The 27,986-nt window shown below is 42.1% G+C and overlaps 1 protein-coding gene across 3 annotated transcripts; it reads left to right on the forward strand.

Moving 5' to 3' along the window:
- Positions 1 to 396: 396 nt before the first annotated feature.
- ELOVL4 (ELOVL fatty acid elongase 4) lies at positions 397 to 27,711 on the forward strand. 3 transcript variants are annotated; one of them, XM_067702722.1, is made up of 7 exons: positions 397 to 806; positions 10,685 to 10,811; positions 16,972 to 17,159; positions 18,546 to 18,626; positions 21,775 to 21,946; positions 23,010 to 23,137; positions 25,648 to 27,711. In XM_067702722.1, exons 2-7 carry the CDS (start codon positions 10,790 to 10,792, stop codon positions 25,921 to 25,923), a joined length of 867 nt encoding a protein of 288 aa, XP_067558823.1. In that variant the 5' UTR covers positions 397 to 806; positions 10,685 to 10,789; the 3' UTR covers positions 25,924 to 27,711. The 3 variants fall into 3 exon arrangements, with proteins under 3 accessions (XP_067558823.1, XP_067558820.1, XP_067558821.1); XM_067702719.1 differs by lacking the exon at positions 10,685 to 10,811; XM_067702720.1 differs by lacking the exons at positions 397 to 806; positions 10,685 to 10,811 and adding an exon at positions 12,650 to 12,787.
- Positions 27,712 to 27,986: the final 275 nt, after the last annotated feature.

The raw sequence follows: 27,986 nt of genomic DNA on the forward strand, positions 1-27,986 counted from the left end.
CAAGGGAAATCGAAGTGAATGACAGGTAAGGACCAAAGCACGTCGCCTACCTCAGCCTTCCCCACAAAACGCCCATTCTTCCCTGTCCAGTTTCCTAAGGCGCATCCAGGGTGGATGCGAGGTCACGCGTGGGAAGGTGTCATACTCCTCCGCAGGGGCCCGATGGGAGAGGGAGGCGGGGAAGGGGAGCAGGGAGACCCGCGGGGGGAGGTGGCAAGGGGAGGCCGCGGTGCCCCGCAACCCAGACCATGCGTAGAGGGCGAGGACGAGTGATGCGCGACGGCCAGCGCCTGCGCGGCCCCGGCTCCCGCAGGCCCCTCCCCGCCGCAGTATCCCTGCGCAAAGTCCCCGCGCGCGGGCGGGAGGAGGGGCGCGCCGGCCCCTCCTCCCCGCACGCGGCCACGTGACGCCGGCCGAGGAGATTGGAGCGGCGGCGGCGCGTGGCGGCAGACGGGTGCAGCACCGGGCACTCACGGCAGGACCTCCACCACCTCCTCCTCCCCCCGGGAGCTTTGACGGTACCTTCTCCTTCGCCCGGCTCGTCGCCGCCGCGGCGCCCCGACGAAGGGGAGAAGACGCAGCTGGGCCGCCGCCGTTAGAGGGGTCGCCGGCTGCCGCTCGCTCGGTCCGCCGTCGCCTCGGAGGTCGATCCTCCCGCGGGGTCTCCGCTTCCTCCTCCCAACGCCAGCGCCCGCTCACCGCCGCGATGGGGCTCCTGGACTCGGAGCCGGGCAGCGTCCTGAACGTGGTGTCCACGGCGCTCAACGACACCGTGGAGCTCTACCGCTGGACCTTGTCCATCACAGGTAAAGCTCTCCATCCTCGCCTGGCCCCGCGGAAGACACCAGCCCCCGGCCTCGGAGCGCCCGGCCCGGCAGCGCCCCCGCCCCCTGTGGCTGTTGGGATGCTGCGGATCCGAGGAGGTGCCGGGCGCGGAGACCGCGCTAGGGCACTGGTTAATCTGATCCGAACGTTAATTCTTCCCCCTCCCCTCGACGCTTGCCCGGTTTTCCTCTGAGCTTCCACCATCTCTCGTCAGGTTCTCGGATGCAGGAGCTGGCATTTCAGATGGAGTCTGTGCTGCTGAGAGCTCGGCGCAGGCCCGCCCCACCCTGTGGTCCCACGTCTTACGAGCTCTGACACTTCTCTTCTGCACAGGGATCATTTTTAACATTTAGCAATATTCCGTCGGTGAGATGGCTCGGGAGGGCAGAGGGCCCAGTGGTCGCTGTCCTTTTGCTTTTTTTGGCCTCCTGGTTGCTTTGACACACCTGCTAATAGTTTCTTGTCTAGCTCGTCCATCTAGAATATAATTTGGAATGAAAAGTCAAAAGCCATTGTTCGGCTCCTTGAACCTTGGAGGAGGTTAGTTTCCGAGGCTTTTGCAACAACAGATAGGCTTGAAGTGATTGTCTGTGATGGCTTTGCGCAGTGCAGTGCGGTCAGGGGGAGGGGGAAGGTTAAAACACCGGGAAAGAAGTAGGGAATCTTTAGGAAAGGGGGTCTCTACAGCAGCACCTAGAGGTGGTCCCAGAAGCCTACACGTATACAGTTGTCTTAAATTGGCAAACTTTTCCCTTTCAGTGTTGCAGTTTGACAGGGATGGTTAGTTGGCTGAGCTAGGCAGCTTTTCTAAGGGGAAGAGTTGTGCTAATACGTTATTTTTATATTTTACCATTTGTTTTCTTCATTTACTTAAGTTACTTTTGGGTTTAAAGCATTTACAAGTTTTTGAAATAAACAGTTAAGCTAACAGGATTTTAGAAATGATCTTATGTTTTGCCATTTCCAGTCCTTTTGCAGTATTGCCCTGCATCCCAGCGGCGGAGGAGGTTAACCTTACATGTTAGGACTGTGCCTCCCTTCCCAAGGAATGGAAATATATTCCTATAGTTTGGTGTTCGTTGTTAGAGTCAATGGGACAGTGGTTACAGCATGAACACAGTACAATACATGGGACATATGTCGTGGAAAAAAAGGTGTGCTGGAATTATTTATGTGTGAGACAAAATGATTCTTTGGCATTGATATGGCTTTAACTTCTTTAGCAAAGTGTATTCTTTTTCAGAAGATCTCAAGTTTGACATTGAGAAATAAGCTACTTATTTAGCTGTTGCACTTGCAAATGGTTAAAAAGCACTTTTTAATGGAGTCGTTCCTTTTTAAGTCTCTCTTCTATGTAGTGTATGCTGAGGTTATGCTGCTATACCTACAAAAACTGGGAAAGATGTATCCTTCCCTTCATCTCTGTGATTTTGGTTATTTAAACATTGTATCAGGGTTTCCCACGACACAATTGTACAGAGCTGAACGTCAGGCAAGCTCTTTGGCAGATAATTGCACTTTGCATGCTTCAGAGTTGAGGCCTCGTCAAGGTCCTCAGATCTCCATATAGCCAGCCACACCCAGGAGTTCTCATTCCTGTCTGTCTTCCCTTCCTACCTCAGAGCTTTCCCACCTCTGGAGTCACAGAGCAACTGACAGCAAAGGTAGAATATGCCTTTCTGTGATGGTTAATTCCTTCCTAATGATGCTTGTATAAAAAAAATCACAAATGAAACGGGAAGCTTTGTGCACTTGCCTCATGTGAAAGCTGTCCACGAGCCTGTGAAGGGCAAATAATATAATATTAAGGGCCAAGCCGGAGTAGTGAGAGTAGCCACTAGAACGAAGTGACCTCTCACTAGCAGATCAGAGGGAAGGTATTCACCCATGCTCTGGCTATCCACTTACGAAACCTGAGACTGCTTCCTTGCTTCCTGTAATGAGCTACCTAGTGTAGGTAGATGGTATTTCTTAGCCAACTTAGAGGCTTAGTGGGTTCTACTTTGCTGCTGTGTAAGAGGGCTATTTCAGACTCAGGCAGAATAGGCCTGCCCCACTCTCCGGTCTTTGATTCATTTGCACTACTCTGATTCCAGGAGGATCTCCTTGCTATAGTTTCATGAAAATCTGGGTGAAGGAGTTTCAAAGTAGAAAAGTAGCTTATGAGATGAGGCTGAAGAAGAAGTCGATGAGTCAGAGGGGAAGATAAAAGTGGGCAGAGAGAAAGATGGTGTTGAGAAATAGCTATGAGTATGGTGAAAGAATGCAGATCATTCAGGGAGAGAAAGAAATGAGCAAGGCTCTGTGCCCTTGAGTGCTTTCATCCCACACTGTAGTTGTGTGCTTCTTTGTTTCTGTTTTTTCAGTTCATTAAATACTTCTCTCCACTGAGCTTTCTGCCTAAGTGTAAAGTTAAGTGTAAAGTTTTCTGCCTAACTCTTATCTACTTTGGACTTTCAGAACAGGAATAGTTACACATTTGTAGAGTACATTTGATGAGCCCAAAGGTTTTTGCCCTAGGGCAGTTTCTGCAAAAATACCATTTTGCGCTGTTATATCAAATGGTGGTTTTTTTTAAATAAATTTATTTATTTATCTTTTCTTTTTTTATTTTTGGCTGCATTGGGTCTTCGTTGCTGCACACAGGCTTTCTCTAGTTGCGGTAAATGGGGGCTGGTGGCTTCTCTTGTTGCCGGTCATGGGCTCTAGGCTCACGGGCTTCAGTAGTTGTGGCACATGGGCTCAGTAGTTGTGGCTCACAGGCTCTAGAGCGCAGGCTCAGTAGTTGTGGCACACAGGCTTAGTTGCTCCGTGGCATGTGGGATCTTCCTGGACCAGGGCTCAAACCCATGTCCCCTGCATTGACAGGCGGATTCTTTACCACTGCAGCACCAGGGAAGTCTCCCAAATGGTGGTTATTTAATAAAATATGTCCAAAGCAATGTATAAAAATTGGGCTTGGGCTTTCCTGGTGGCTGAGTGGTTGAGAGTCCGCCTGCCGATGCAGGCGACACGGGTTCGTGCCCCGGTCTGGGAAGATCCCACATACCGTGGAGCAGCTGGGCCCGTGAGCCATGGCCGCTGAGCCTGCGCGTCCGGAGCCTGTGCTCTGCAACGGGAGAGGCCACAACAGTGAGAGGCCCACGTACCGCAAAAAAAAAAAAAAAAAAAATTGGGCTTTTCAGAGACACATATCTAGCAAATACAGAATATGTCCCACAGTGTATAAACATAGAAAGTTATTACTTTTACTACATCATTAATACATTGGAGTCAAAACTTTGAAAGAGCTGTACTTTTAGAAAAACAGCAAAAATAAATTTTCCCTTCTCTATATTATATTTTTAGATATTTTGAACAAGCAAGTGAGTCTTGCTTTATAACATATAGGAAACTATAGACTGGTATAGGACATTTTTATACCCGTTGGTGGCATGAGAGTAGGTACTCTGATGTCATTGTGTTTTTTTCTTCTATTTTTTCACTTTATGAGTACATTAAAATTATTAGGACTGGGGTCCTAGGCTCAAAGTGTACATCCATTCAAGAAGAATTGTATGTAAAATTTGAAAACCAATGAGTCTTAATACCCCCAACTTATTAATACCCACTTGTACCCGAATTGTACCTTATATTTTCCGTTGCATTTATTATTTTAATAAATACTTATTAGTACCATTTTGTATAACTGACATTAACATAGAAACATCCTAGAAAGTTAGTAGCCAGCATGCCCACAATAAGGCCAGATGTCTCTTGAACTACCATATTTCTTTTTGACCACGTTTTTTTTTTAAATTATTTTAAACTTTTTATTTTATGTTGGAGTATAGTTGATTAACAACGTTGTGATAGTTTCAGGTGTACAGCAAAGTGATTCAGTTATACATATACATGTATTTATTCTTTTTCCAATTATTTTCCCATTTAGGTTACATAACGCTGAGCAGAGTTCCCTGTGCTATACAGTAGGTCTTTGTTGGTTATCTATTTTAAATACAGCACTGTGTACATTGACCACATGTTTTTAAACAGCCATTGTTCTTGGAGTATGTTTGTACATGCATGTGTGTTTGGTGGGGGACTTTGACGCTGCTCTCTGTTCACACATATGGCCCCCTATACTTGGGTGAAAAATGAGTGTCTACTTGGGAGTTGAAGTTAGAGCATGAAAGGCCAGTCTAGCTGGCCTTACCCTCACTTTGGAGGGGCAGAAGGGAGAAGGGGATGAGTGGTTCAGGAGGAGGGAGGACTCCTGTGGGATGATGATGAAATTCAGAAGCTAGGCTTGTATAATCTTTCCTTCTTACCTCATCACCTGCCACTGTGCAGGCACAGTTCTGGGCTCCGGGGAGAGAATGAGGACACTCGGTCACCGCCCCATGCAGCTTACGGCCATTCCACCTTCCTTGGCATCATGGTCTGAAGGCAGTGTGATCAGAGTTAGAGTCAGGCCTAGTTGGGGCCTAGGGAAGGTCAGGAGATTGCTTCTCTACCCTCCTCATCTCCACTTCTACTTGCACCGCAGTCTTGAGTCGTGAGAGGAATGTACGGGCTCTGCCTTTAGAGTATTTTAGCTGTTTCACCACGTGAAGTTCATGTGGGTACTGTTGGGGAGAGTATTTGAAAGGTCGACTAAGGAAAGGGGTGTCAAAACTAAAAACCCATGGAAACTGGGAATGAGTTTAAGGGCCAGTGAGTCAGCCTGGCGTGCTGAAACTGGGGGCCCATGGGAGGGGATGTTTAACTCAGCTCAGATAGGTAGGGTCTGTCCCACAGATTGCCGGGCCCCAGAGGAGCACGGGTCTTTAATATCGTCTATTATAATTACGTTGGTTTTGTTATTTGTCACAGTTAGAGTTTTTTATCTACGTTATTATCTAAAACAGATTTTTTGTTTGGCCTAGCCTGGAAACTCACTTACCATTCTCAATGTTTCTTTGAGAAAAGACATTCTAAGTTCTAGGCAGTTAATTAAAGACAAATATGTGGAACGTGTCCATCTTCTAATGTGGGATCTCCCTTAGGCAGCATTTTCAATGGGGTCCTGGTCTTATCCTTCCTTCATAACCTCCCTGAAGCCTCTAGGAGGTGCCTGCCATTTTAGGGTTGTTTGTTTGTTTGATTCTTGTTACTTTTTCCCTCACCAGTGGTTTTTGGTGGCAGACTCCTGGATTCTAATGTCTGATGCTCTTGTCCATTCCCCAGCAGCATGTAGCAAAGCATCCAATCACAGATGGAATTCCAGAAGGGGAAAACAGTGCAAATTCTAAAACTAGTGTCAGGACACAGTTTTTTGTTGTTGTTTTTTTTTTTAGCGGTACACGGGCCTCTCACTGTTGTGGCCTCTCCCGCTGCGGAGCCCAGGCTCCGGACACGCAGGCTTAGTGGCCATGGCTCATGGGCCCAGCCGCTCCGCGGCATGTGGGATCCTCCCGGACCGGGGTACGAACCCGTGTCCCCTGCATCGGCAGGCGGACTCTCAACCACTGCGCCACCAGGGAAGCCCCCAGGACACAGTTTTATACAGTTAGATTCTTTGGCTTAGGGAAACAAGGTTTTAAGAATTACATAGATAGTTATATCAGGCAGTGCTTTTGTGATCTTAAGTGCCACAAAGAAGTTGATCATCCTTTTAAAATTCGATGTTTTATTTTTTTTGTCCTATGATAATGTCATTAGTGAATGATTTAATATTATTAACATAAGTATTATTTTACATTTATTGAGTCACTTATTATTTTGAATTAGACATATATTAGCACATACAGAAGAGTTGGGTAACAGAAGCATCTATCTTTTCTCGTGCTACATGGCTCTTTTCTTTTTCATTATTAGTACGTTTTTCAATTAAGGTGCTGTTGTTTTATTTTACCTTAGAATGAGAATGTATTAGAATATATATTTAAAAAATCATATGGGTTTTGACTTTTAGAAAAGAGAAGGGAGGAAGAAATACATGGCCTTTCAAAACCAGTTTCCAGCTCTCCGTTCTAACTTGGTCAGTCAGCACTTCCCTGCCCACAGACGTGCAGCTCTAGCCAACTTGGATAACTCACCCGTGAGTAAAACGTGTGCACGTCTGCCTTGACGTCCCTTATCACACTGCCCTTGCCTTTACTGCCCTTTCCCCTGGCTCCTGCCACACGTGCCCGTCACCAAGACCGTCCCGGCTCAGTCTCCCTCCCACACGGAGCCTTTCTCCGTCGTGGTACCCGGAGCAGCTCATTGCTGCATCTGATCCCATCATCCTAAACAATTGCTCATGTACATCCTTGTGCTGTTCCTTCTGGGACTCTGTTGTCTTGTACTGTTTTAACCTTCATTATTATTTATCTTTTCACTTTGTATTTTTCTCCCCAACACTAGGAAGTGCCCATACATTTGTTGATTTGATACAACCCTCTTAATCCAGTATAATTTCAAATAGTGATATATTCTGGTTGCTAAATACTAATAAGGTTTTGGGCTACACTAAATTACAGAGAGTTTTAAAAATGATCTTTATCATTTTTAAAGGTAGTCATAAATTCAGTTGATGTTGACTAAATTTAATGAAGGAATCAAACCATTAAATCACTTAGCACGAAATACTTTCAAGAGATATAAAATAAGATGTAATTCTTCCTCTCTCTTCATAGTCTGTGCGGAAGCCTTGTGACGTGTGTGGGAGTGAGGAGGGCAGCCTGGTGTAGGGGATGGAAAGGATCCTGGACTTGTGTTTAGATGACCAAGGCTTTAGCCCCAGATCTGCCGCTAATTAGCCGTGAGAGTTTGGAGCTGTCCCTTTGCTTTTCCAACTCAACTTTTTTCATCTCTTAATTGAGTTGAATTAGGTAATCTCTAAGGTCTCATCCGGCTCTTAAATTCTGGATATAGATGGAACTTTAAAAAATTCTTTAAATAGGTAAAGCAATTTCAAACAAACATATATTGATAAGTAATTGAAAAACCACATTCTGTGCAACAATGCCAATCTTTCCCAGCAAGACTGTTACTGGTGCTGCCCAAGTAGTGAAAATAACAGATTCACATTTAGTCCTCTTTTGGGCTTCCGTGGTGGCGCAGTGGTTGAGAGTCTGCCTGCCGATGCAGGGGACACGGGTTCGTGCCCCGGTCGTGCCCCGTGCCCCAGCCGCTCCGCGGCTGGGCCCGTGAGCCGTGGCCGCTGAGCCTGCGCGTCCGGAGCCTGTGCTCTGCAATGGGAGAGGCCACAACGGTGAGAGGCCCGCGTACCGAAAACAACAAAACAAAAACAAAAACATATTTAGTCCTTTTCACTTTCTCTTATCTGCTCCATAGGAAATAGTTAAAGGAATAGAAAAACAAAGGGATACGGATATTTATGCACCTGTTTTGACAGAGCACTGTGCTTGTTGCTATAATTCTGTACCCATTTAATGATATACACATTCCTTGAACAACCCAGAGTTAACTATTTTGTCAAAAATAATAACAGTAACATTAGAGAATAAGTTTATTATTCTGCAGGTGGTTTCATGGTCTTGGGCATGGCCAAGGGCAAATTATTACATTTTTACATGGTCTTGGGCAAATTATTCCTGATTCTTTGGGGCTCATATTTTCTACCTGTACAATTAGAAGGTTTGAGACTACATGTTCTCTTAAGGCCATTTTATTGAATCCTTGTAATAACTCCTAAAACAATGGCTTAGATAGTCTAAACTTAATCTTTATATTTGTTTTCTATAGAACATAAAAATTACTGATGGTAATTTTTCTTTAATTTGGTTTAACTCCTCTTGGGACAGAGGAGGATTTAGTGGTTTGATTATTGTCAGTAATAATGACAGTGCTGACACGTATTGAGCTCTTATTCTGTGTCAGACACTATACACGCAGTGTCTTATTCCTCCCAACAACCCTGTCATCACCTGTAAGGCCAGAGAGACTAGGTAACTTGCTGAGGCTTATTCAGCTGCTAAATGAGGAAGCTGGGGTTGTCAGGCTGCTAGTCTGACTTGAATGCCCATATCCAGAACCTAGGGAACTCCTCTAGGTCAGGAAGAAAAGGCCTGGAAGACATCGAAGGGCTTGACTCTTAGCAGGAGGGGCTCAGATGATCCCTGACGTAGGACACACCTGCGTGGAGGCATGGGTGCAGAGGGAACGGGATGCAGCGGAAGGAAGGACTTTGCGGTGTCCACGTGTGCTGGGAGCTCTCCCATTTAACCATCGCCCATCAACCCTGTGAGATGGTTATTATTTCCTCATTAAAAAGAAGAGGGGAGAACAGTTGACTCTCCATCCATAGCGTCTGTCGCCCACCCCATCGCTTTCAAAACACCTTACTCTCTTGGTCCTCACAACATCATTTTCTCTTTTCCTTCCTCTCTGGTTGCTTCGCAGCCACGGATCCCACTCTTCCCTTAAGTGTCTCCCAGGGTTCAATCTTTGTTCCTTTTATTCTCTCATTCTATGCGCTCTTTCCCTTGTGACCTGAACTTCTGCTGGGGTTCTCACTGCCGGTGACTCTCTTGTGCGTCTGCAGCCCTGGCAGTCATCTGCAGTTCCAGAGCCTACTGGATGCCTCCACCTAGGTGTCCCATGAGTGCTTCAAACACAAGCTGTTTAAAAATGCACCTGATCGGACTTCCCTGGTGGCGCAGTGGTTAAGAATCCGCCTGCCAATGCAGGGGACATGGGTTCGAGCCCTGGTCCGGGAAGATCCCACATGCCGCAGAGCAACTAAACCCATGCGCCGCAACCACTGAGCCTGCGCTCTACAGCCCGCGAGCCACAACTACTGAGCCCGCATGTCACAACTACTGAAGCCCACACGCCTAGAGCCCGTGCTCCACAACAAGAGAAGCCACTGCAATGAGAAATGAGAAGTCTGTGCACCGCAATGAAGAGTAGCCCCCGCTCGCCGCAACTAGAGAAAAGCCCGCGCGCAGCAACGAAAACCCAGTGCAGCCCCAAATAAGTAAATAAATTTTAAAAAATGCACCTTATCATCTCCTTCCAGATCTGTTCCTCTTCCTTTATGCTCTGTCCTGGATCCATGACTTTACCATCTGTGCCACCAGGCAGGTCAGAAATCTGGGGGTAATCCTGAACTTTTCTTTCACTCTCACCTCTCACGTCCATGTCAGCCACCACGTCTGTAGATTGTGCCCCCGTGACTTTAATATCTGCCTATCTTTTCCATCACCAGTGCAGCCCCCGAATCCAGGTTTCCCTCATTTCTTGCATTATAGTGGTCTCCAAGGCTGGCTGCCCGTCAGCATCACCAGGGGAACAGTAGATACTGGGGTGGAGCCTAGGAATCTGTATTTTTAACAAGCAGATGATCCTTCTGCGGGCAGCCTAGCAACAGACAGATACCTGAGAACCACTGATCCAGCTGGTTTCCCTGCCTTTCCCCTTCAGTCCATCTCCCACTGCCTCGGTCATGATCTGCTAAAAGCCGAATGTGGTCTCCTGTTTCTAACCAATGAAGCATCTCCCCTTTATCTACAGGATAAGTTCCAGCGTCTTCAGCATAGTTTGTGAGACTCTCCCAGGTCTGATCTGACCTGTAAATCTCTAGTCATTTCCTGCCATCTTTGCTTGAACATATGCTCTACCTCAGGCCTGCTTAGTTTACAACATAAGTGCCTTATCTCTTTATTTGGGGCTCTTTATACATACGGTTCTCTCTGCAAGAAAGCCTTCCGCCCTCCCTGTCTGCTTGGCAAGCCCCTCCTCTTTTCTTCAAGGAGCAGTTCAGATGTCAGCTCTGGAAGTTGCCCTCGTCGCCTCTCTCCTGCCCTGCCACTGTTCTCAGACTGGCCTCTGACATTGCTGTCATCGTCCTGCAAAGCAATTGATTTTTCATGTCTGTCTCCTCCAATAGCTGGCGAATTCTGAGAGGTCAGGGGCCAAATAACCTGTTGCAAATCACTTAGCTCAAAAAGGATGGAGGGCCTGACTTGAAAAGCTGTTCTGTATACCATGCTGGATGATTTTAAGATATAAATCAGGTAAGGAATAAAAGACTCTTGGTGGAGGGTGTTCAAGGGAAGCCCCACTTCAGATGGACCATTTTTCCTCCCATTTTTAAAATAAAGGTGTAAATTTATACATGATTAAATGAACTCTTTCCGAGGATCAGTTCGTGAGTTCTGACAAACGCATACGGCTGTGTAACCATTCCATGGCCTTTTAACATGGATAAAATTGTGTCATCGCTGTCCAGACTAATGTTTGTAAATAAATCAGTCCCACTGGGCATGAGCTTTATGAAACAGTCAAAATGTTCTAAGTGGAAACTCTTTCCTGAGAAAGAAGTTAACTCTTAAGGGTCTGGACGGTTAAGGTAATGTGTCTTAGTAATTCTTACTATTGAAATAAAGTTTCTTTTTCCTAAACTTGATTTGCTATAATATTTAGCTTTAGGTTTGCTTAACTTTAAAACTCAGAGAGGGAACTCATTACCAAGGGAGACAGCTTTTCTACTTACAGAAGAAGAGACCCCATGGTTAGAAATTTTCTGAACTTAGGTGTAATTTATTTCCCTAAAGCTCTTCTCACTGGCCCTCTGGCAATAGAGCACAAGTCTGATAGCTCTTTAGTATTTGATGAGGCCTCCTTTGTTCAGGCCAGGCATCCTCGGTCCTTCCCCAGCATTTAGTGTCACGTCTCCCAAAGCATCACGATCCTGGACCAGGTCTGCCAGATGCACCACCCGTGAAAACGTGCGCCTTGGTTTGTTTATCTCTTGTCCTTCTTTCCGCTAAGAGGACTTTTGTAGGTCCCTCTTGTTTTCTTTCTCCTGAAGGAACATGATTGACAGGCACAATTCTATTGGAAAATTTTCTTTAAACCTGTAATTTAGGAAGAAATTGATGGGAGCATTTCTCCCTTAGAATGAGTGGGCATGGTGACTGAGTGGTCCTGGAGGAGCTGTTGGGCCACAGGAGGCTTTTTGCTCCACCTTCTCCAGCAAGTCTCTTGGCCTCTCTGCATCTCATTTTTGAGACAAAGGGGTCATTTCTAAATCTAAAATTCTACACATCTGATTTAGATCAAGGCTTCCATGCAACATGAAAGGCTTAAAATTGTTACTAAGTAGGCTCAAAAATAAGAGCAAAATCATCAAGATACGAAGGCATAGACCTGTTGATAAACATATTAATAATATGAAATACAGAGAGAAGACAATTTGGCAAACAGATCGACTGGAGTCCAATTTGTATTTCTACCATATTGATTCCCCCACACCCCCACCAAAAAGAAGAGTTTTTCAAAGAGAGAATTCCCAAGAGTGTTACGTGAAACCCATTTGAATCTCGGTATTCCTTGATGACAAAATTTGACTTCAGTGGTGGCGGGAGGGATAGGGTTTCAGCAGAAGTTTTCTTTTTTTTTCCCCTAATAAATTCATGGTATGGAATCCCACCCATAACTGTGTAGGATTAGGGTATTGACAGTGTACCAGAAATATATCTTCTTTTACTCTAATATGCCTAATCTACATTTGGATTCCGTGTAACTCAAATGAATAGAGGATTTAATTTACCTTCAAAAGGTTATTAAAAAAAATAAACACCAAACTCAGGAGGAGAGGTCAGACTTATGGTTACCAGAGGTGGAAGGTGATGGGACGGGGCATTGGAGGAAGGGTGGTCAAAAGGGATAGACTTCTGGTTATGAGATAAGCACTAGGGGTTCAGTGTACGACGTGAGGACTGTAGCTAACATGACCGCGTGGTGTATAGGAAGGTTGTTAGAGTAAATCCAAGAGTTCTCATCACGAGGAGGAAAAATGTTTTCCTTTTTCTCTTCTTTCTTTTCTTTTTATTTTCTCTATATGAGAAGACGGATGTCAGCTGAACCTATTGTGGTCATCATGTCACAGTCTGTGTGAATCAAACCAGCATGCTCTACGCCTTAAGCTTATACAGTGATGTATGTCAGTTGTTTCTCAATAAAACTGGAAAAAAGCCAAAAGAAAAAAGTAAGCAAGTGCACACATCTTTCTTAGAAGAAAGGCAACGTATAAAAAATGTCATTTAAACATTTGTGTTAATGAGAAGCTGGATAATTCATTATTTTACATAAAATAGTTCATTATTAATATAAAATAGGTAAAGCTTCGGTACTCGTGGTTTTTCTTTACTGTCCTAATCTGCCATCACTTGTTTTTGGTTCGGGGCTTGGGGGACTGTTTAGTAATGGTGAATTTTCATATCATCATTTGATACTGTTGTGACCTACTCAGTCCTTCTTTTTCGTGGAAAAGGGAACATGTAAAAGAAGTGTAGGCTATCTTGTCAGATAGAAATATTAATGCACACAAATTCAGAAAGACACATAACTGCAAAGACATGGAGAAATTTCATGCAAATGTTATCACAGAGTGGAGGTTGCTATTGTACTGTGACTCACGTTGCTGACGATGACTACAACTTCTGTGATAATCATTGGGGGTAGAAGTTTTGAGAGTTCTCTGACCCTTGTGAACTGGAGGGCTAATGTGAGGTGGATATGGTGTGAAATGTCGCCTTTTATAGGCTGGACATAGGGCTCTGTTAAGTGTTTGTCAAGTGAAGGCATGACCTGCACTGTTGGGTGTTGTGTTTTTTCCCTGGAGAAGGCAATGTGGTAAAGACATTGAGCCCCGTGGAGCACACATGCTCTCAGTACTGGGAGGGGGTGGTGTTGACTGACTTCAGGTTAAAGCTGTGAGCTGGCGTGGAGGAGGTTTGGGAAGAGCTGTGGGAAAGGGCTGCTGGGCTCTGAAGAAACCTCGACTATCAGTAACTGTACTGTTGGGTTTCACTGAAGGGATAGACAATAAGGGAGTAATATGAAAAAAAAAAAGATCTACTCCTCATTTATTCATCAAATAAATGTTCAGGCGCCTCAGCAGGCCTGGTAATACAAGAGCGAGATACCCAGCCCTGCCTTGAGGGAGATGGCATTTTAAGGAAGTTTACAGGACCGTGTGATGCCCTGTAAGGGAACACACGTGCAGGGACTCTGGCCGTGAGAGGTGGGTCCCCTGGCCAGCGGAAACTGCCTATTTTCTTGATCCAGTTTTCCTTACCTTCAATTCCATTCTTCCTCCTAATTGTTATTTTAAAAAGTAACAATTTTCAAAAGTTTAAAAAAAAAATCCCAATGGATCCCCTAGTTTTCTGATTCTCAAGGACGGTCCATGACGCTCTTGGCGTAGAGTCAGTTGGAAAATCCTAGAAAATGCAAAATCTTCCTAAAAATGGGCTGTACCCTGAGCTGCTGAGTCAGAACCTGCACTGTAACTGTGCCGCCAGGTAATTCTTCTCCTCATTAAAGTTGGAGAAGCACTAATCTAGTTCCCCTTCATCTCTCCGTCAGGAGATGAGGACCGATTATGCCCTTAAGGTCCTACCCACAGCTGCGGAGCTGGCGTTGAAACTCAGCCCGGCTGTTTACTGATGGAGCCTCCTGTGCCTTTTCGGATACGTCTGCTGCTCCTTGTCTGCTGCCCTCCACCTCTGTACCCTTCTCTTGGCCTCTGTCAGTGCTTCATCTCATCAGACCTTCAGCTTCTTACTTGTGTCTCTTTAAATACCTCCGTTGAAAACGTAAGGTAGATAGCTAGTGGGAAGCAGCCGCGTAGCACAGGGAGATCAGCTCGGTGCTTTGTGACCGCCTGGAGGGGTGGGATAGGGAGGGTGGGAGGGAGGGAGACGCAAGAGGGAAGAGATATGGGGATATATGTATATGTATAGCTGATTCACTTTGTTATAAAGCAGAAACTAACACACCATTGTAAAGCAATTATACCCCAATAAAGATGTTAAAAAAAAAAAAGAAAAACATTGAGAATATTCAAAAAAAAATACCTCTGTTGAGTGAGTTACTCACACTGTGCATCTGAAAGAAGGAGCTTATTTATTTATTCTTGATTTAGGGGAAAGTTTGGCCCCATTTCCCTAGTTTTTTCCTGCTTGCTGCTCAGAACTGCCTTTGAAGTCAAGAGGAATTCTGTGTGTATAAGAGTAAGACAGGGCTTCCCTGGTGGCGCAGTGGTTGAGAGTCCACCTGCCGATGCTAGGGACACGGGTTCGTGCCCCGGTCCGGGAAGATCCCACATGCCGCGGAGCGGCTGGGCCTGTGAGCCGTGGCCGCTGAGGCTGAGCGTCCGGAGCCTGTGCTCCACAACGGGAGAGGCCACAGCAGTGAGGGGCCCGCGTACCGCAAAAAAAAAAAAATAATAAAAAGAGTAAGACATAATCCATGATGTCAGAAATTATAGTCTCCTTACAGGTGGATTTATCTTCCTGTCTCTGTTACATAGATTTTCTCATAACAGAGTCCTTTTGCTCTTTGTATCCATGGGAAAAGCAGCATCTGCCCTCCCTCTAGTTTGTGGATGGAGGTGGAGCTCCCTGGCAGCTCCTTCCCTAGTGACCTGAAGTACAGCCAAGCTTTAGGATTTAGGGGGTTTGTATTAGTTTCTTTTTTTTTTTCTATAATATAGAAAAATAAAGATCTAAGTCGATGAATACCCCATGTTTTAGGTTGGCTTTTGGCGTAGAAAGATATGGTCACAGAAGAATAACATGACAACAGTAAAGAAAAGGGAACAATCACTGGTAAGACCATGGTCGCACAGTGCCTTCAACAAAATCAGCCCCCCATCTTTTAAGTCACCCCCTCCTTGTAAGAGGATTACTCTCTCTCCTGTCTTTTAAGTACTTTAGTTTATTTTTAATTCTAGAATATTTTGATTTGAATGACAGAACCATAATTTCCATGAATAGACAGAGAGTAGGCCTCCTCTGTAAACGATAAAGTAAAATCAGTTTTTCTGGGTTTTTGTTGTTGTTGTTTTCTTTCAAGTCACTATCCCACCCTTCTAACAACTCTTATTTTATAGAAACCATGGTTATTGTGTCACGCCCCAACTTGAGAAGCTATGTGATTAAATATTTTTGTATTTGTGTTTCATGTCTTGTATCTTATTTTCTGTTGACAGCATATAGAAACAGACTAATTTATTTTTAGGTAAAGTATTTTGAAAGACAGTTAACTTACCCAGAGCTATTTTGCATATATAGTTTTAGTAAAACTGACAGTTTAAATAGGGGGACATTGTAATGAGCAATTACGTTAAATTCATTTAGTCTAGGTTTTACGAACTGGCTGAAAGATAAATTTTTTTTTTTACTTAAAAAAATATATTATTTTCCTTAAAATAGAACATAGAAGTGTTTTGCATTACCAAGAATAAGCTAGACATTAGATTCACAACCTTTAAAATGCTGTTTAGCTTTTAGAAATATAAAAATTAACTTCAGTGTCCTTTTGTAATGTAAATTTTTGTCAACCTCATATTTCATCATCATGCTTCTCTTAGAAATGTTTTATTTGTGGCAAGATTCTATTATAAATTTGATGCAGGGTTGCATATTTGAATTTAAAAACAGTTGATTCATTTTAAATGAAATAATATGTTACATTATATATATATACACACACACATATGCAAGGTAAATGATTTATAGCTTTAGAGAAAAGTACTTAAGTTGGTTATATTCATGGGAAAAAAGGTAGACTCATGTTCTCAAGGAAAAAAAAATGTCTTGAATATGTGGTTGCTGTTTAAGTTATAGAAATGTAATGATCTCTAACTTAATCCTCAACTTAATACACATATAACTGTACTCTTGTCTTCAATATCCAGAAATATTCCGGGGCACAGCTTCCATGCTCCAGACCTCTTCATTTTACTAAGTTTTTCCTGCTTTCGGCATAGGATGGAGCAGCTTCCAAACTGTGCTAGTACATTTCAGATGTTTAATATGAAAGTCAGGTTTCTCCTTAAAGTATTTATTTTCTGTCTATAAAACCTTTGATTAACTTTTCATCCCAAGCCTCTTCTGAATTTTCAATGAGCTTTGTTTCTTCTCTCTGTTCTTGAGGTTCTCTGTACAACATATAACGTGTGCCTTATGTAATGAAACTTCATTTTCAAAAGGTACTCCCAGGAATTGGTCTTGTTTCTTTGGTTTTTACGTCATGTATTTTTGTTGGACCTCTAAGAATCTGTATTTGGTCAAATTAGGAAAACTAAGTTGAAACATTATGCTTCCTAATAAGTTCATTTTATAGAACATTTATTGTATAAGGAATTTTATGTTCTCTCTGTAGATAAACGCGTGGAAAATTGGCCTCTGATGCAGTCCCCGTTGCCTACGCTTTGTATAAGTACCCTTTACCTCCTGTTCGTGTGGCTGGGTCCAAAATGGATGAAGGACCGAGAACCTTTCCAGATGCGTTTAGCGCTCATTATCTATAATTTCGGGATGGTTTTGCTTAACCTTTTTATCTTTAGAGAGGTAGGTTTACTAAAGTTCACTTTATAATTCCCCAAGTCTATTGCAAATTAAAAAAGGAGAAAGTGTAAAACTATCATTGTAATGTTGTGCCCTAAGATAAATGTTAGCTACTCTAAGAGTAAATTTTATGTTATTGACAGTTTTCATTTTTGGATAACAAAAATATGAAACATATGTAAAGTGTAAGACAGTTGTTTAAAGTGGGATTTTGAAGCAGACAGACTGGATTCTAAAATAACCCTTACTAGCTTTTCTGACACTGGAAGTTATTTAACTTTTTTGAGATTCATTTTCCCCATCTGTAAGATGGGCATAATACCTAACTTCTAGGGTATCAGAGATAAGTGAGATAATTTTTACATAGTGTTTGGAACATATTAAGCGCTCAGTAAATAGTTGTAGCTATATGTTTATAATTCTTATTCAGCAGTTTCAGGTTTGGTAACTGATGAAAATATGCAGATGCAGAATACCGATCTCAAGTTTAAATCCTATTACATAGTGTAATTGTATTTTATGTTGGAACTGAAGTGAGTTAACTGTTATACAGCTGTTGCTACTAACCACTGCCCACCTTTCTGGGCAGCAGCAAATCCTCCATGGCATTTTGAAAGAAAATCCTAAAGGCTGGATTGGCACAGCCATTTCTTAAGTTGTAAGAGTGAAAGGAATTTGTTTTCCACGAGACTCCTCATTAATGTTCTGTATGAACCCAGAGTACTGGACTGGTGATGCTAGGGAAAAGAACAGTATGCTCCTTTTTTTTTTTTTGCGGTAAGCGGGCCTCTCACTGTTGTGGCCTCTCCTGTTGCGGAGCACAGGCTCCGGACGCGCAGGCTCAGCGGCCATGGCTCATGGGCCCAGCCGCTCCGCGGCATGCGGGATTCTCCCGGACCAGGGCACGAACTCGTGTCCCCTGCATCGGCAGGCGGACTCTCAACCTGCGCCACCAGGGAAGCCCAAGTATGCTCCTTTTAAAAAACCTTTCTTTAATTGACAACTTAGCCTACAGAAGCTCAACTTCATAAAAAACTTTAACTTCTTTGGATACTTTACCCAATTTGTTAGATGCAACCCACTCTGGTTCAAGACTAGAAATCCGTGCAACTCTTGCTGCATATGAGGAATCACAGTTTCTCAATATTATGAGGTAGAGAGTCTCTGTCTCAGTCCACATGTCACATGTCATTTTAAATTTAGATTTCAATTTTAAAATAAATTGACAGTAAATTTTAGAAATTCCAACATATTAAATGTTTAATGCATTGAAAAATTTTAAGACCGTATTGCTTTTAAAAATATTTTGCAAGTTTGCATATTGTAGGTAGTGCTTATACATGCTGTATCTACTGAAACTTTACTCCAAATATTCTTCCCTTTTTCCAGCTATTCATGGGATCATATAATGCAGGATATAGCTATATTTGCCAGAGTGTGGATTATTCGGATAACGTTCACGAAGTCAGGGTAAGTACCTTAAAAACACTGTTAATCAGTAGAAGTTGGTTTAATATTGTAGTCCCTAGTCTGTGAAAAACATTCCTCAGTATAGTGGTAAAAGTGTACTGGATTGTTTCGAGTCAACAAAGCTATGCTTTTTTTTTTTAAGTACATAATTGAAAATCTGTTTTCATCCCTCCAGTATCTTCTCTCATTTGGTGATGTGAGAGTGAAGGTGTGTTGGATTACTAAAACGCAGTACTCAAAAAAATAAAAAAAGAAGTTCCATGTATAGTATAAAGATGATGTTTTAGAGTTTTGTTTTTCGGTCAAGAATAGAAACTCTTAAAGAAAGCTGAATTCATTTGTTAAGAAAGCCTGAGGAAAACGAACATCATAAACTATGTACTGTTTAGTAAATTAAGCACAGCACAACTTGTTTAGGTATAAACTCAGTTTTTATCATCTTTGCAGAAAAGTAGACTAGTAATATAGTGTTATCATATTGTACTTTGCAGTCACCTGCATCAGTAAATTATCTTATTTTATTAACTATTTATTGAACTCCTCTTGTGTGCTATGGTTCATATTAAACATTACATATACATAAAACATTTATATAGCATATATAACATGTTATATGTATGTGTGTGTTTTATGTTACATGTAATTTATGTATTAATATAATTTGTAGTAGCTGCCCTTGGAAAAAAGTAGCTCTTTAGCATTGGGGTTGGACAATATAAATAGCAGTATTCATCAAGACCCAGCACCAGATTGCTTTCACGTAGTTACCATTTTATGTCTCTGTCTTCATTTCCCTATTAGGAGACATAATGCACCGATGAAAGAAAAATCACCCCTTTTGGTTGTCATGTTGGTTTTATTCATTGAACAAATGTGTATTGAACATGTGCTGTATGCAGATAGTGTGAGGGGGCCCTGGGGACCCAGGTGGAAAGGCAGATAGGATCCCTGCCTTTGTGGAGCTGACATTCTAGCAAAGGTGGGAGAGGCAGACACTAGTCATGTAAACAAATGGTTAACAAGAACCTAAGACCCGTGATGCAACTGAGAGGGAATGAGAGGAGCCCCTTTATACAGATTTGTTGGCTAAGGTAACCTCGCTAGAGAGCCTCTCCCTGGGTGGAGCGCTGACTCTGGTCTTGCTCAGGCCGGGGGAAGGAAAGGGAAAAGCGCTGGGCTTGCTTTCTCTGAGGAGTGAACCTAGGTAAACCCCTTGGACGAAACAACATGCTAACATTTTGGGGATAAAGTTTTAAAAATACCACTCTGGTCATTGTGAGCCTACCATCCTGGCATTCATAAATGGTCAGTTCTTTAAAAACTGAGAATGGACTTGAGGATATGGGGAGGGGGAAGGGGAAGCTGGGACAAAGCAAGAGAGAGGCATGGACATCTATACACTACCAAACGTAAGGTAGATAGCTAGTGGGAAGCAGCCGCGTAGCACAGGGAGATCAGCTCGGTGCTTTGTGACCGCCTGGAGGGGTGGGAGGGAGGGAGACGCAAGAGGGAAGAGATATGGGGATATGTGTATATGTATAGCTGATTCACTTTGTTATAAAGCAGAAACTAGCACACCATTGTAAAGCAATTATACTCCAATAAAGATGTTAAAAAAAAAAAAATTGAGCTATTGTGAGAACTGAAATCAAGTAGGAGAAAGAACCAGAGCGGCAGCAGATTGCATTTGAAAATTTCCTGGCTCTCTCCTCCTCTCTAACATGAGATGTGGCAGAATAAGTGTTTTACCCAAAGACTCATTTTTGTATCCATTGTTATGTAGCCAAGAAGGATCTCTTCACTTTGATGTAGCTATTCAGTTTACAAAGTAAAGAGAAGGATTATTTATTACTATTCATGAGTTGTGGCTAATTTAGAGGCCCAGATGGGGGGAGAAATAAGACATTATTATCTCTTCCCTTCTAGATAAAGTTTGCTGCACCAAAATGTTATACTTTAAAGTACTAACATAATAGTGAATACTATAGTGTTGCTGTGAGAAATTCCCTATTTCAAGCCTATTTTCAAACAACTTTATCATTTTCAACAATATTATTACTCAAGCAAATTCAGTAAATAATTCTCAGTTTGTAAATACAATACTAATTTTTCTTTGGCCTTTCTCTTTCTTCCTTGCCTACACTTTAAAATTGTCATTTTGTTTTTCAAAAGCAAAAAGCCAAACCCAGGCAAACAAAAACCCGTGGCATCCAACAGGTGCAGGCATAAAATGAGGAAGGTCTCTATCAGCTCTGAAACACCTAAGCCTGGCTGTGAGTGAATCTGCCAAACCCCTGACCCACAGAGGTGTACGAACAGATTTCAGTTACGTACCGCTGCCTTTGGTATTTGTACATAGGACACATGTCATAGAAAATACTTGACATAAGGAAGATGAATTGAGGTTACTATTTTAGTAGGATCCTTGGAAAATATTTTAAAACATACATACAGAGGTCACCTCTCACTGGCTCCTAGGATCTTTAATCTCAGCGTGTAATGTAATCTTTCTGCACCATCTGGTGTCTTAATTAGAGCCCAGGAAAAGAAAAGACTTATTTATGTAAGCAGGATTATATTTATGACCTAAGAAATATTTGTTGTGTGTGTTTGTTTGTTGCAATTTATCATTTTAAAGACGTTACTGCCTAATAAAAACTGTGATTAAGTATTTTGTTGCATATTAACATATGTGAGAGAGAGAGAGACAAGACACTCACAGAGCCCAGTTGATACCCAAGCACACTTGCAAGCATCTCTGAGGTATGATATAGGCTAGGCATGAACAAGTGAAATACCTTTACCAAGTAAATATCTCAGTTTCTCTACCATGTTGAAAATCACAGCAATGTGAAAGTGTTTACAGCTCTGCATTCAGCAGTTGGGTACTGGTGACATCCAGCTATGGAACAGACTGAAAATTTTCTCTGAACTGTTGGCACTGTGTAGATATAGATTTGGAATCTTTCTTTCCCATTATTTTCCCTGTGAATAGATGCCTAGGTTTCACACCCACTTAGACAAAAATGATTCTGTGCCTCCTACATTTTGTGCAGTGAAGATTGTTTAGGACTTAGAATGTGTAGAAAACCATGTGATAGTGTCATTCTGGTGTTTGTAAAATGCTTTTTTCCCTTTTTTTCTACAGATAGCTGCTGCTCTGTGGTGGTACTTTATTTCTAAAGGAATTGAGTATTTGGACACAGTGTTTTTTATCCTGAGGAAGAAAAACAACCAAGTCTCCTTCCTTCACGTATATCATCACTGTACAATGTTTACATTGTGGTGGATTGGAATTAAGTGGGTCGCAGGGGGACAGGGTGAGCATTTTCAGGAACATATCCCCAGGCAGTAAATTATGTAAATGTGGAAGATGGAAAGTAGTGAGAATTTGACTTGGTCTATAATTTAATTTACCTTCATGGTTAATTATTTCTGTGTTAATTTCACTTTAAAGAAATTTGAAGACAGCAAAGCTTTAGCTTTTTATCTGTGACTACTTTCACACCTACAGATTTACCCCAGAGATAAGCATAAACGAATCCCAAACATAGCAAGTTATATTTTGATAGGGAACAGTTCTAGTGGTTCTGATCCAGAGGATACCAAGATACAGCTTCTCAGTCTGAAGGCTTTGTCTCCTCTCCAAGCCCAAAGCCCACTCCTGCTGTCAGACAGGCCCAAGTGCACCTGTTGGTTCTTACTCAAAGGAAATTGTGTGTAGCCTTCTCAGTGTTGAAGAGAATCTGAATTCACGGTTTGGCCAAGGTCTGCCTCCAGCTTTTCAGATGCCTGTACACTGGAGATGATTCACATCATTGAGCTGTAAACAGACCATTCCTCTGATGGGGACCCAGGGTACAAGTCAGTATGTAATAGTACAGTTCACCTTGCTACCTTCCATTTAAAACTATTTAGGAAACTAAGAAATAAGTACTATTTTGTTGTAGCTATGTATATCAGCACATGTAAAGGCAATAATGAAACATTTACAAATCTGCTTAAACAATTATATGTACCATGACTTTTTCTCCCCAAGAGTAATAGAATGCAAAGTAATACTGGCAGTAGTTCTGTATTGGGGCCTACTTAAGCCACTGGAGTACCCTCATTTGAAAACTTGCCACTTTGAAAGTCCTTTGCATTTGAAGGACACCCTTTTTTATTTATATGGTGAAAGCCTGACTCTAAACTTTAAAAATACTTGGCATGATCTGAAGAGAAGGCTTTTCCATTAGAACTATTTTACAACTTTTATTCCTCATCTGTACTCAAGATTAAATGTTGGAAAATAATGTAGATTCATTTATTTTATGTCTAAATGGTTTATCACCTAATACAGGTTTCTGTATCTTGTAATTAATTACCTCTGTTTTTCTAAAGCATTTTTCGGAGCCCAGATGAATTCCTTCATCCATGTGATTATGTACTTATACTACGGGTTAACCGCCTTTGGCCCATGGATTCAGAAGTATCTTTGGTGGAAACGATACCTGACCATGCTGCAGCTGGTGAGTTAAATGCTTCTAAAGTTTTTTCTGGTGAAACACTGAGAATGTTTGAGTCTAATTAATTGTAAAGTACTGAGTCGTTTTCAGCAATTTTCTGTTACCAAGCCGACTTTCTCTGTGCTCCAGCTATAGGAGTTGAGGCTGTTTGGTTCTGAGCTACCTGTTCATAGACCTAGTGGTCATGGCCACTCGTTTTTTAAATGTCCTTAAAAGACCAGACTCAGCTCTTGTCTAAGAGAAATATCCTTTAAACATATTTGTGAAATGGATGAGTAAAGACCTAAGCACACCACAAAGTACACAGACTCATTTATGATTAGAAAAATAATCTAACTTCTTTCTTAGGCTTTTTTTTTTTTTCACTTAAAATGTTACTACTGCCTCTCTTCATCCTGCCCTTATGTAAATTTTGTTGTCTATTACATTTTTCCATCCTTGTGAACAGATCCCATACGTTTAGAATATGAAAGTTGTAGGAAAGGCACAGAGCCAAGGAAGGGGTGGGGTAAAGGAAGGGACGAAGGGGGACTTCCCTGGCGGTCCAGCAGCTTCCACCACAGGGGGCATGAGTTCCATCCCTGGTTGGGGAACTAAGATCCTGCATGCCTCATGGCACGGCCAAAAAATTAAAAATTAATTAAATTTAAGCAAAGGAAGGAGGACCAGAGAACTCTTAATTCCCCGACACACACTCATTAGCGAGCAGAACTCGGTATTCTCAAATGCTAGTCTTCAGAGCAGGCAGTTCTCAGCACCTACCCCCAGTAGGACTTCTTGTAGCGTCTGGGTGCATCCGTGCAACCTTCCAAGCCAAGCACTAGCCCAGTAACCAAACTGGAAATCCAAAACCAACCTGGTAGCTATTCTTAAGCCTTGGAATTTATTATAATTTGCTTTAATCATAGCACGTACACAGTTTTATCAGTGTACAGTGGAATCACATTTGGAAAGATTATTCATCTCTGCTTTAAGTTTCTAAACAATAGGCTAACCAAACAGGAAGCACAACCTTTGGGAAATGCTGGGTGTGCAGGATTCATCTGTAAGTAAAGTGCTACAGGAAGCTTCCTCCAGTTTTTGTATAAGCCATTTATATAGTTTGTGTAATTCGTTTCTCTCAGTAATTATTAGATGGTCCCAAGAAAATGAGGAGGTGACAAAACTCACGTGAACTCTCCATCTCTGCTTTGCTGGAGCCTGCACCTGACTGTCCTTTAGCGATTCCGCCCCTCACACTCACCCTTCTTCCGTGATGCACGTCCTAAAAACCATTGTGAAATCAAAAGTTCTTAAAATCTGGATTTTGCCATGGAAAACTTTTAAAGTTTTTTAGTCTGATAGAAATTTGGGGCTTAACATGGGATAAATTTTAAAACTAATATTTAATATAGTAATTAATATTGATAATGCTGTCCTTTAAAGAGAAACCACAATTACCCTTTCCAAACAGGATGTTAATTTCATGAAAGGTAGTGTATTTCCAAGCGAGAAGTTCTCACAACAGTTAATCGTGTATGTTAATCTTGTAAAAAGCTAACCCTTGTTAATACCATGGAATTCATAACTCTTGAGAACCATTCACTCTTTTTACACTTATTTTCAAATATCTACAAAATTTTACCAAAAAATCTTAGTCTTTAAAGACTTGTGTCCCTTCAAATGCATATTTACCTGTCTGCTATTCTGTAAGAAACAAGTAATGAACCACTTTGATAAGCTCATTTTTAGAAGTACATGTACCGGCTTGCTGACAACTCTGTGGAAAGAAATCAGTCAAAAATATGGGAGGAGGGCTTCCCTGGTGGCGCAGTGGTTGAGAGTCCGCCTGCCGATGCAGGGGACACGGGTTCGTGCCCCGGTCTGGGAGGATCCCACATGCTGCGGGGCGGCTGCGCCCGTGAGCCATGGCCACTGGGCCTGCGCGTCCGGAGCCTGTGCTCCGCAACGGGAGAGGCCACAGCAGTGAGAGGCCCGCGTACCACAAAAAAAAAAAAAAAAAAAAAGGGAGGAAAACAAAAATTGAAGAGCCTATAGTACCACTACTTTACTCTCTTAGGCCACTGATATTCCCTCTCATGAGGTAAAATTATTCAACATTATGCAAAAAATAATTCCTTGAGCCCAGACACCAGGCCAAGGGCTCGGGAATCATGGAGACCAACGCAGAGCCCCACTCTCGGTTGTACACGGGTGGAGAGGTGGACAGTCCAGAAGTCAGCAGATGCAAAAGACACAATTCCTATGAAACGAAAAAACCCACACAAAACAGAACCCTTCGGTTAAAGGGATGGAGGTACCCTCTGGGTGGAGGTACTTGAGTCTTAGCAGGAAGCCCTAGCTGAGGACATGTCATTTGAGCAGCAGCCTGAGTAAGGAGGAACCAGAGAACTCTTAAGCCTTGGACCGTGGGGCGACGGCATGGGCCTGGCTCAGCCGCACAGAAGATGCTGAGGTCGTGACGAGCTGCTTGCTGCCCACAGTAAACGTACCTGCGCTGTTTTGTTTTTCAGATTCAGTTCCACGTGACCATTGGGCACACAGCGCTGTCCCTTTACACCGACTGCCCCTTCCCCAAATGGATGCACTGGGCTCTCATTGCCTATGCAGTCAGCTTCATATGTCTCTTCCTTAACTTCTATGTTCGGACGTACAAAGAGCCTAAGCAAGCCAAAACTGGAAAAACAGCTGCGAATGGTATTTCAGCAAACGGTGTGAACAAATCAGAAAACCACCTAGTGGTAGAAGATGGAAGAAAGCAGAAAAATGGAAAGGCCAAAGGAGAGTAAAGTGAACTGGGCCTTACCTGGTGTCGACAGCGAGGAAGCTCCCACTTCACATACGATTTCAGGGAAACCAGAAGCAAATGAGGGTTTGGGGATAGGGAGAAAAAGACAAACGTGCTCTATGTATTAGTGACCTTTAGATTGAGTAAAGTGTTAAATACAACACCCAGATGTTTTATTTATGAAGTTTTTATTTTAAACATTTTTTTTATTAGCCTTGATGTTGTCAGACCAAAGCAATCATCACGTGACTTTGGAGGCCCCTCTCCCTGTTCATATTCATGTGTACAATGTATGAGAGTTTTCATGTCTCTTCATTCTTCAGACTGATAATCACAGAAACATGGTCTTTATGCCTTTTTTTTTTGGCTAAATTGCTACTTACCTACTGATGAAGATCAGGTACCTTCCCTCTTCTGGTCCCAAACTGGAAATGCAGCTACTTTAAAACGTGCACGTTTGAATTCATTTGCTGACTGGAGTGGTCAAATCTCTCCACCTCTAGTCTGAAGATACCCTCTTGGTTGGAATTAAATTTTAAAAATCTGATGATCTCTGTAGACGCTCAGAGGCTTGATGATGATGGTGTTGGGGAAAATAAGAATTACAGTAAAATCCTGCCCGGCGACTCAAAGGTCACCGTGACCTGCAGCACAGATCACTGTGGGAAACAATTTTTGTGATGAAAAGGCAGCCTTTCAATACTCCTGTTACTACCAGATATATATGATAAACATTAAGGTTATTGTCTGATTGGAACATGAAACAACTCATGTCTCTATTAGTAACATCATAGTTACATTTATGTGCTGTTAGAAGAGAGTATGTTGATTTTTATCAGGCTTTCCTTGTTTTGATTTGTGGCTGTTACCGATTTTTCATATGTGGAAATATACCTACCTCTTCTGTTGGAAAGAACAGTTAAAATTAAATAAATTTTAATTAAAAAATCAAGGAGTCCTCTAATGTAGATTTTAATATTAACTTTCAAATTCACTAACACTGTTTTGTGTTTTTTTACAAGTAGTGTCCAGCAAGCTTCTCTGTGAAACTATCCTTCTCCTTTAACGTGTTTAATTTTGGAGTGACTTTTCTTGTGACAAAGTTGCAAGATCTTATCTGTAACTAGATATGAAGTGTAAACCCATTTTGGTGCAATATTCTTGACTCCTTGGTGCTAAAGATCATTAAATTCAGTGCTTGATTGTTACAAAGTGTTAATTGCTAAGACATAAGATGAACACGAAAGTGAGAGTAGCCAGAATCAGAAAATGAAATTTGCTGTTTACAAAGGAAGTGTTTCATGTAATATAAAAAAACAACTGGAAATTCACTAGGAAAGAACTTGCACCCTGTCCTATTACATAGGTTAAATTGCTAGTGGGTATCGCACAGGGATCGTTCGAGAAAATGTGACCAAAAAAAAAAAAAAAAGGCATGAATATTTCTAAGTATAAGTATCTTTAACATGTCAAAACTGCATGTGCAGGATGTAATGCTGTTTGTGCAGAGTATTTCAGAATATTTTGTAAACCAGAAAATATTTATTGTGCATTAAAATTACACTCTTTCCCCCCAAGGCATGCAGACATGAGAATTACAGACAATTTGCCGCGTATATAATAGTTTGGTCTAAGAGGATTCAACACTTTTGTTTTTGCTGCTCAGTGTGTAATGACTAGAGATGTGTAAATCTTTGTGAGCTTTCTGTACTGGTTCCCCAGAGCTACTCCTTCCCTGCTACCTGATTTCAGCACAATAAATATACTACTGCTGTGGGAAAAATGATTTTTTTTTTTTGGTTAATCAGTTGATTATAATGTAAATTACCTGCTAGATATTTATTTATTTGATTCAGTTGTTAATATTCTAAATTCTCCCCTGCTGCCAATTTCTAATGAAAAGAAATGAAACTAGAACTTGGGTGTCAACAATTTCTGGTAAAAAGCTTATTCCTTTATGGTAGCGTATTTTTACTTTAAAACTTAGCTGTCTTTGGAAGAACTTTTGGCTCCAGACATAAAACATATCATTTTCTTCTGAATTCGTACATTTGTCACTTTAAA

Source organism: Pseudorca crassidens, chromosome 13 (genome assembly GCF_039906515.1).
Source record: "Pseudorca crassidens isolate mPseCra1 chromosome 13, mPseCra1.hap1, whole genome shotgun sequence".
NCBI classification, from domain to species: domain Eukaryota; kingdom Metazoa; phylum Chordata; class Mammalia; order Artiodactyla; family Delphinidae; genus Pseudorca; species Pseudorca crassidens.